The sequence below is a fragment of the Paramisgurnus dabryanus genome, chromosome 4 (assembly GCF_030506205.2).
Source record: "Paramisgurnus dabryanus chromosome 4, PD_genome_1.1, whole genome shotgun sequence".
In the NCBI taxonomy this organism is placed as follows: Eukaryota; Metazoa; Chordata; class Actinopteri; order Cypriniformes; family Cobitidae; genus Paramisgurnus; species Paramisgurnus dabryanus.
In genome coordinates, this window is record NC_133340.1 from 7202670 (window position 1) to 7213091 (window position 10422).

At 38.5% G+C, this 10422-nt stretch overlaps 1 protein-coding gene across 4 annotated transcripts in view; it reads right to left on the reverse strand.

The window, feature by feature from the left end:
• Positions 1 to 6193, reverse strand: part of pibf1 (progesterone immunomodulatory binding factor 1) — a 136840-nt gene extending 130647 nt beyond the window's left edge. Inside the window, exons 1-7 of one of the 4 annotated variants that reach the window (XR_010546784.2) lie at positions 5901 to 6193; positions 5146 to 5456; positions 4697 to 4797; positions 4086 to 4284; positions 3814 to 3933; positions 3297 to 3430; positions 255 to 363 (exon numbers count right to left, since the gene is read on the reverse strand). Coding sequence is in view for 3 of the 4 variants with exons in the window: in XM_065295755.2 (XP_065151827.1) it covers positions 255 to 363; positions 3297 to 3430; positions 3814 to 3933; positions 4086 to 4284; positions 4697 to 4797; positions 5146 to 5394 (912 nt within the window). In the remaining variant the exon portion in view is untranslated. The remainder of the gene's footprint in view (positions 1 to 254; positions 364 to 3296; positions 3431 to 3813; positions 3934 to 4085; positions 4285 to 4696; positions 4798 to 5145; positions 5457 to 5900) is intronic. The other 3 variants (XM_065295755.2, XM_065295757.2, XM_065295756.2) reach the window with 3 other exon arrangements.
• Positions 6194 to 10422: the final 4229 nt, after the last annotated feature.

A 10422-nucleotide genomic window follows, 5' to 3' on the forward strand; every position in this document is an offset into this window, starting at 1 on the left:
ACATTTCTACTAATTTCCACTGTATCACTTATAAATACTTTAATGATAGATGCAGAAAGTACAATGTGCTGTTTCAAATTTAGTGTCACATCACAAAAAAATTTACTGGTCGCACATGTGCGACTGGATGTAAAATTCAGTGGCACACTCTCAAATTTTGGTGGCAAAATGCCACCATTTGGTGGCAGTCTGGAGCCCTGAAATTAGAGAAAGATCAATTTGTAGCCATATACCGACATTTAGTCTGACATTACCTCTTTATTTAAGTCATTCCTCTCTTTGGTCACTGCAGTGTGTGTAAGGTCCAACTTTTCCAACTTCTTTCTCAATTCTCTCACCTCAGTTTCATACCCATCTCTCTCTCTAGAAACACAATGGAGAAGCTCATATTTTTATACACACACATAATCACAGAAGTGCAGTATTAGTGAACTAAACACAGGCATATAGTACATGCATAAGTATAGACGGTTTCAGCATTCAGGAGTCATTTTACAGTAGATTATTTCTGATAACAAGGGAAATAAATGACAAGTAAATTACCATCATATCATATCCTTATCATATACGTGTATCAACTATTACACTTAGCTTACGTAAAATTAATGTATACAATGTTAGCTACAGGTCCTTGAATTCTTGCCTGGCTGCCAAACCTCTCCACACAGATGTAATCCATGCTCGTCGTCTTCCCTCATCTTAAGCAAACCTAAACATTTTATTTTTGACAAGGTATTTGTTTCAGAGATCAGTTTAGTCACTAGCCAGACCAATAAATAAATACAGACTGAAAGTTTACTTCGGTTCAGGTGCGTAACCGTGACAACACGGGTGCGTCTGATGAAACTTTACCTACTTTTCATATAAAATTAAATGAGGCTTGAATGAGACTTGAATTTCACATTCTTTTTTTGTCATTTTAAAGCTTGACAGTGCTAAACCTTATTCACTGCAAAGTGTGACCAGGATATTTTTTAATTACAAAATCAAAGTTGTCAAAAAACAATCACAAAAGAAAGTAAGTCATATAGGTCTCAAAGTAAATTAGTTTATTTTGATAGTCCACTTTAAACATTCTACTTTCCAGGGGTAGGCAAGGGCGGCCCTGGAGTGCTGGTGTCCTGCAGAGTTTAGCTCCAGCTCTAATCAAGCACACCTGAACAACTAATCAAGGTCTAAAGAGTCACCTAAAAACTACAGGTAGGTGAGGTTTTATCAGGGTTGTAGCTAAAATCTGCTGGACGTCGGCACTTCAGAACTGACGTTGCCTACCCCTGTAGGATACTATACTACTAACTTTGCAACTACATGTCAACTAACTTTCATCAGGGCGCACTCACATTATCCAAACCAAACCATGCCCCAGCTCGATTATCCCCCCTACTCCTCCTGATGCACGCACTCACACTGTACTTTTATCGATCCTAGCCTGAGGGCACTTTCGTCATTAAGATGCGATTGTTTTGAAAAAGCAGGAAGTAAAGCGCTCTCTAACACTGGAACCCATCGTAATGTTAAGTCTGTGTATTTTATTCTAAGTCGTTTGGTGCGCATGTCATCATATTGATTAGTTGATCTGTCACGTGTGCAGCTCGGACATTCACGTAACCCCGTTGTGTGCATCAAAAGGTTTTTACGAAGGCAGATGAAGGTGAGTGGTCACGCAATTTACGTCTTCAAACCATAGCCTTCCGCGCCTGAGCCCAAGTGAACCAGGCTAGCCCACCTCTGCAACCCGGCCGGGACGCGATTGACCAATCCCGGCACGGTACAGAGCGATCACACTAGTCAAACGAACTAGGCTTTGGGGGTCAAACGCGCCGGAGCGTGGTTTGGTTTGTATAGTGCGAGTACACCCTTAAGGGTTAGGATTTTCAGAAAGAGGTTAGGGTTGTTAGTGGAATAAGTTGACATGCACCTGCAAAGATACTTATAGACAGTTGAATGTCTGTGGAGGAATCATCACAATAAAGTGTTAATAGATATTAAGCAGACAGTTTACAAATATTGTAAAGATTGGTAGTTAATAAGTAGTAGTTACAACGTTACTTATTATCAAAGATGGTAAAAGTACACACATCCTTTAGTTAAGTAGAATTACAGATACTCGTGTTAAAAAAATACTCTGATAAAAGTTCAAGTACTGACTACAATTTCTTTACTTTTTACTTAAGTAAAAGTAAAGAAATATCGCTCTAGTAAAAAGTAGCCATGAATACTAGCTATTTTAGTGAAATGCTGGTAACTGGACCTCATTTTAAAGGTCCTGTTTTTCAGGAGGTTCAATCGGGTTTATGGTGTGCAATACAACATGAGTTAATGTTTCATGTGTAAAAAAAACACAGTATTTTGATGGAGGAAGCACTGGGCCGTGCACACGATGCGCTTTCAAGTTCAACGCAGCAGTCCAGTCCAACACAGTTAATCTCATCAACACAGTAAAAAGATCACTTCAAGAATAAAAACATGGCATCGAGTTCTATTGTAAAACAGTACAAAGAGAAAAAGAAAGCCCAATCTATAAGCATAGACTTTATTTAGTCCACAGAAAGACAAATACTATGCAACCTCTTCCAGCCTACAATTTGAGGGAGTGAAAGTAGCGCATTAAATTTGGACACCCCAGACACCCTTCTAGCTCCGCCACCTTATTGGAGTATTCCACTGTATTGCATAGATGGGCTGAACATGCTGAAAGTCGCAGAGGGGAAAGAGCTGAAGTCTGCCCTGCTGCCATTTTCAAATGAAATTTAAAGGGGATTGAAACAATCACAAAATCCTGTACAGTTTATGGAGCTAAAATAGAAAAATGTTTAGGGGGGCTGAGAGGAATTTTGGGGGGGCTAAAGCCCTCCTAAAAATGGCCTAACAACGCCCCTGGCTACAGCCTACCTGTGTGATGTGCCAGTGTCGGATATGTGAGCTGCACAGACACGCGTGGGGCGAAGGGAGGGAGAAATCGCATGGGAAGTTGGGAACAAGACACATCTCCCAAACTGATTTTTTTTTATTAAAACTAAAGTAATGAGCTTGTTTTGAAAATGTAAGAAGTAAAATGTATAGGTATTTGTGGAAAAATTTAAGGGGTAAAAGTAAAAAGCATAAAAATAGCAAACTAAAGTACTGATACCAGAAAATTATTTTTACTTTGTATTTGTTACTTCCCATCTCTGCTTATAATTAGTAAAATATCTACCCTAATGATGAATTAATGAAAGAAATACATTTTTGTGCAAACTAACCATTTATCTATAGCATTCAGGAACGATTATGGGGTCAGTAGGCTGTAACCTCACCCTTTGATTTTGTCGTAGTTCTCATGTTTGTAATCTCCCTCCTGAATAAGCAGTTTGGTGTCAGCTAATTCCAATGTGAGTTTCTGACAGCGGATCTCCAGCTCAGAACGGGCTCTCCTCTCCTCTTCATAACTCTGATTGATATGAAAGCAATGAATGTCAAAATAAATCAAATCTGTTGTACTCTGATACAGACATTTGGTCATTAATATGACTGATTAAACAAACTGATAAAAACTTTGTGAAATTAGTGATCTCTGTTGCACCACTTTCAACCCACAGTTAAAAATATTTACTAGTTGTGTTTAGTAAAAATGCTGAATGGTGATGACAACACACATATTTTTTTTTAGGTTTCAAATTACTTAACAATCAGAATGACATATTAACTAATACAAAAGCAGTTCACAAACTCATAGCTGTTTCTCATTGACCTTCTAAATATGAAAATAAGAACTATAAAGTCAGAGATTCCAGAATTACAATTGATTTGTAATCAAAGCTTGATTTTTCACACCTCCATTATTGATTTTATTTGGTTGCGATAACTCTCCAGATCATCAGTCAGGTTGGTCTTTTTCACCTGCAGCTCAGTCACAAGAGCCTTCATTGGGTTCACGACCTCATAGAACCGAACCTATGTACAGAAAACATGCATGACCAAACTCACACATATTACAGCAATGCTTCTCAATACTGAGCTCCCTGTTCACTACCAAAGTTAGAGCTTTTAGTGGGAGGAACCAACAGCATCAATATGGACTATCAAGTCAATAAACCAGTTCTTACTGCCACATATTCAGGAATGGAGAGTTTATCCTCAGGAAGTTCCTTTAGCTCATTGTACTTTTCATCAGAGAGCTCCAGTTCTCTTAGGCTTCTGCGGAGGTCCCCTGCTCGCTCACACAGCTGACGGTTCGTCTCTTCCAGCTGCTTCTGTCTGAGCATTATGGTGTCCATCTCTTGTTTCCTCAGGGCCTGCTGCTTTCTGCATAACAGACCAAATCAAAAGCCACATTTTAGGATGCATGAAATGGCTCAACAAGTGCAGTCCTCTGTCATATGATGACACTTTTGCTAGAGATTTGTGTGATGCAACATGAGATATATTTTTAGCCTCTTTATAGACATTTAAATTTTTCAGTTCAGCAGACCCTGGCCGCAAAACACTGGCCTATGCAAAGTAACTTACAAATGAGGGAGCACTTATACAACTGCAGTACAATTGCATGTGTAGAGCCTTTAAGCTACCAAACATGGACAAAAAGCAACAAAACTCTTGTTGTCTACAATGAGTGCTGCTTCAGAAGAGAGTTTGATCAAATATCTTATGTGGTTATTTAAGCTTTTACAAGTCATCATTACAAACGTTGTTTGGCATTAATTATATCGTAATTCACCTGTTTTCATCTTGCTGTAGTTTCAATTGGCTGTCCAGGCGCAGAGCAAGCACCTGTTTTTGATGGAGAGCATCGTTGAGTCTTTCTTCCAGCTCTTCTATCTAAATACAAATGACCAAAACAATCATTACTATAACTGCAGGTTAAAAAGCCTTAAATACATTTGAAATGTTTTTGAATGCAATTAAAAGTGGGGTGCATGATCTCTGAGAGCCAATGTTAACATTTGAAATCACCTAAACAAACACACCCCTACCCCAATAGAATCTGGACCTTCTTTTGATACGCCCCACACATACCCAACCCAGGCAACAATGTCGTTTAGTAGATATGTTTTTGGTACTCGGCCCGACTCCCTTTCCCAAAGTGTTTTTCAAAAATCATGCACCCCGCCTTTAAATAAAACTGTGACAAAACAGTAATTTGTTATATAGTGATGCAACCATTGCCTTGGTAAGGTGGTCGACTTTAAGGTTGTCTATTAGCAGATTTTTCTGTGACATTTCTATTTTGAGCTTTTGAAGGTTATGTAGCAGCTCTTTTCGTTCCAGAAGCTGCTTTGTGACTTTCCGTGCACCATCTTTTTCATCTGAGGATGAGATCTCCTCTGTGGGGACTGTTGTCTCCAGACTGATGTCCTCAGACTCAATGGAGCTAGAAATGTTTGCTATGGGGTCCTTTTGCTTCTTAGGTGGCATTTCGAAGGATATACAGTACAGCTCAAATTGTCCTACCACACTTTATCCTGTAAGATCATTATCTAATGCAAAACAGAAAAAAACATCCACATCACAATCAAATAGGGGTTTAAACAATTTAAATGATGGAAATGGTATTTTATTTTTAGGAATGATAACACACAGTGCAAATGTAATGTATGCCTTTACAACGAATCTCTCAATTTGAACAAATCCTTTTACATGTTTGCTGGTTAATCGACGTCATTATTTGGTGATAACCTAATGTTTGACACTCAATTCTATATAGAAATTGCAACATTAAAACACTGGTCAGCCCTACGAAAATTTGACTAACTTACAGATATAAAAAAAACATGGTTCATTTTCTCAAGGGCAAAAGTAACCGTTGTGACTGGACTGATAAAAATCAGTAACGTAAGTTAGCGAGTGAAGCAATAAGACAAGAGCTCTAGAACTCAAGAACATAGAGGTATAACGGGTGATTTAACGCGACGCACACTTACCTTTTACTGGTTGCTAACGTTAAAGCAATTCAGGAAGATGAATTGCATTTCAGTTTACCTTAATTCGTTGATTTAGTAGTAAATAAATTATAATATAGGTTCGTACAGTTAGTAATGTAAGTAAAAGGTTAAACTTAAGATTCCCAAACTATCTATAAAGCTATTTTATAATAAAAAGGGGACATGTATTCAACGGTTGTTTTCAAGCGTCCCGCCGCCCATGGAAACAACATATGACAACAAAAAAATGAAGTGAAGTTTGCGTTAAAGAGCGTCTCGTTTTTGAAACGCGTATGATGAAAAATAATGCGCCACCTGTAGGTAGTGATGGGCGATTTCGAAGCAATGCTTAATCTTCTTCTTTGGTGTTTAGCGGCAGCTTGCATCCGGTTTGTTGCCCTACTGCCATCTTCTGTTCATATTTGTCTCCTCCTTAATTCTCTTATCCAGTCCAGTTTCTTTTAGATAGTCAAAAAAAATAACTTGCTCCTTGTCCCTTTTCCGCTAAATATAAAATATTTTTAACATTTACATCTATTAGCTCAATACTCTGTAGCTGTGCCATCATTTCTTGCCTTTCCTGATTATAATTCCCACATGATATAAGGATATGCTCCACAGTCTCCTTTTCCTGACAATAATCACACGAACCTGTTGGATGTTTTCCTATAATATGAAGAGTGCTATTTAGGTTGCTATGTCCCAATCTTAATCTACTTAAAATGACTTGCTCTTTCCTGTTTCTCCCCTTACCTCTGCCACCTACACTACTTTGTATGGAATAACAGTGTCTTCCCTTTGTTTTATTACTCCATTGCTGCTGCCATTTCTCAATTGTTTCACTCCAGACTATACTCTTACCTTCTGATTTAGCTAATTTGATATGCAATTCAACATCTTCCTTTTTTACTGCCTTTTTTGCTAGCTTGTCAGCTTCCTCGTTTCCTTTAATACCTGAATGTGCCGGAACCCACATGAAAGCAACATTTTTCCCCTGTCTGATTGCTATCGTGTAATTAAATAAAATCTCATAAAGTAGCCCTGATGACTTTTAGAGCTGCACCCGCTTCAATGCTCATAAGTGTCGATACAGAATCACTGCATACAACTAAATCTTGATTATTATTCTCTACAATCCACTGTACTGCCATCATGATAGCACACATTGCTACAGCATATACACTGAAATGATCAGATGTTCTTTTATACATTTCTATCTTATACTTGGGCACAGTCATTCCTAAACCCGTTGTGTTTCCCTCTTTTGACCCATCCGTAAAAATCTGAATATATGTCTTATATATGCATTCCCTCCTCCTGTAATACTCTGCTACTGTATCTGATGGCTCACCACTCTGTCTTGTATTTAGTAGCTCTTTATCTACTTTTGGATACTCTAGTAGCCATAGGCTACTGGTCTATTTGGCCATATATTACTTTCTTCAAATTCTATATTATTTATTCTCATATCGGCTGCTATTTGATCTCCTGTCCATCCAAAGATTTTTCTGTTTCCTTTCTCCTTCTAGCAATGCTTAATGAAGCCTTGCAACATTTATGAATCTTTTGTTTCGAATCATTGGTTTTGGAGCGTGTTTCAAACTGGTCAAGTCACGTGATTTGCGAAACGCAGATTCAATAGGCTTGTTCGACTTCATGCGGCGCTGCAAAAACCGACAGGCAGATGACTTAAAGTACCGCGAGAGCGATTCGAGAAATCATACGAAGTCTATTTTCGTCTCGCACTCGCGGTACTTTGACGTCATTCGCTTGTCAGTTCTAGCAGCGCCGCAATATGTTTCAAAACATTTCGAAAATCCGATGATTCACCACAAGGGGAAGTTGATCACAAATGATGGTGAAGTGAACTCAGGTCAGTTTATTATACAAGTGCATAAAACATTAATCCTTTATACAGATAAAATTACCATTTTGCCTACTTTTTGTGTATAGACAGATTTAATTACAAACGTGCATAATTAAAAGGGGGTTAAAGTGTTAATGATCTTTGCCCTTAATACAACTAAAAACACAGAATACACTTTAATGTAATGGCTTTAAGTCAAGTTAAATAATTATTTTTCCTTAAAACATATTTTTAGAAAAATCTTGCAATTATTGTGTGAGGTCTTGTTCTTTTACCAACGTTTTCACCAGTGGCGTCATAAGTGTTTCGAGCGCTTCGATCGAGCGAATAATTTTTCTAAGCAACTGGTTCAACTGATTCAAACCTTTAAAAGCTTCTTTTCTCCAATCACTATGCTTAGCGTGAATGTTGATGCTTTTTAAGGAAACTGAACATAAGACTTACCTCAAGTTTAACGTATGGCGTAGGATCGAAAAGGGAATGGATGATTCAGTCAGGCGTTGAGTTTTATCTCACCCGTTGTACAGACGTTACTCCAGTGATGAGCTGAGCGTGCTGACGCTTTCTGCAGTTACCGTTGAAATCGGCTTCATACTGGCAAAAGGGTCTGAGCCGAGCACCCAGTTTAAAACAGCCGCCAACGTACGGGATTCATCTTAAAATGAATTTTTTATATTTATCAGCTTACCCCGAGGCCATCCAAGATGTATGTGATTTTGTTTCTTCAGTACAACACAAATGTAGAAACTCCAACCGTTTCAGTCTGTATGCATGTGAATAGTAACAAAATCTCAGACAGTAAAAACATGCACAGACAAATCCAAATTAAACCCTGCCGCTCGTGACGACACATTGATATCCTAAGAAACGAAACGATCGGTTTGTGCGAGAAACCGAACAGTATTTATATATATATATTTTTTACCTCTAATACAGTACTATGCGTAGTCAAATGAGCCCGTGCACAGCACCTTCTTCTTTAGAGTTTTAATGGCGGGTTGCGAAGCAACTTCATAGGTGCATACCGCCACCTACGGTTTCGGGTGTCCCTGTATAGCCCTCAAGCCGTGCATCCGATACAGTAGATGGCAGTATGCAACTATGACGTTGCTTCGCAACCCGCCATTAAAACTCAAAAGAAGAAGAAGTCGCTGTATTAGAGGTATAAATTATATAATACAGTCGTTTCGTGTCTTAGGACATCAACGAGCAGCAGGGTTTAATTTGGATTTGTCTGTGCATGTTTTGTTTTTTACTGTCTTTTGTTATGGACAGACTAAAACGGTTGGAGTTAAAAATCTACATTTGTGTTAAAGAAAGTCGCCTACATTGAATGGCATCCATTAAAACCATCCTTGATTTAACATAAACCGAGTCATTTCCAAAAGTGGTCCAGATCATACAGCCAGAGTTGGGTTACCAGTTACGGTGAACATGAATCGGCCCAGTGCTTACAGCCAGAACAAAAATGAATGTGCCAGAGCGAGCTGCGGGGCACAATCGGCTCGGTTAACACACGCCGATGCCTAGTCTGAGCCGCACCTGCCGCAGGGCAGCCGAGCTCGGGCCGATTATACATGCTAACTGGGTTGTTGAGACACGCACCCGATGTTGGATTTGCGAATGCACAAGAGGACGCAGAATAGAGCCCTGTATTTCAGCCCGAGCCCGACGGGGCCCGACCTGTTTACGCCCTTCGGGTCGGGTTTCGGGCCAATTTTAACGTCACAGCAGATACGCAGGCCGGACCTCGGGCTTATTTAGGCTTCTCCATCTTTTTATATTTTTCAATTTAATTAAAAGAACCTTTTGACAGACATTGATGATTGCAAAACAAACATAGGAAGACGTTTAACCTATCGCATGAGTCCGCTACACACAGCCACAGGACCTTCAGCGCACCAGGAAAAATTATAAATGGAGTACTAGATTAAAACCTTGGATACTGTACATAATCTATGCAGACAGCATCCAAGACATAGTCTATTAAAGACTTGTATTCATTTCGTGTAAGAAGGCTGTGTCTTTATTTCTTGTTTGTGTATGGATCGACTTTTTTTCTTAGGTTAACTGTTGGATGGATACATGAATAGCCATGTTCTGTGGTAAGTCCTTACATTAAAAAAAAATGTATATGCATTGCGAAGTTGTTAGATAATGTAACATTCATGTTTATTCTGTTTCATGTTTATTTCGTTTCGTTTTATATAGCCCTTATTTTTTTATTTCTGCGCCCGTTGCAACTGCGAGCAGCAGAGCAACCTGCCTTCGCTTTTTAAAAATATAGTGTGTTTATAATAAACGTTTAAACTAACATTGTGATATGCTGAAAATATATATTTTATATAGTTGTTATTATAGGCAAGTGAAGTGTTCATTTGAGAGGCTCAATTCATCAAACATGTCGTCAACTTGCTGTCGGCTGCTAACCGCTTATAATAAAAAACTTTAACAAACAAAAAATGCTCTAAAATGTTAATAAAAAAAGAAATATAACTATTTTGCCATTTAAAACAAAACTGAACTGCTTTAATTGCCGCAAGAGTACAGCTGTACAATCTGTGTAAGGAGTTATTTTTTGCTATTTCTGCGGATTTCTTTTGCAAAATCTATGCGGAATTTTGCAGAATGATTTAAAATGTTTTAAAACGATCC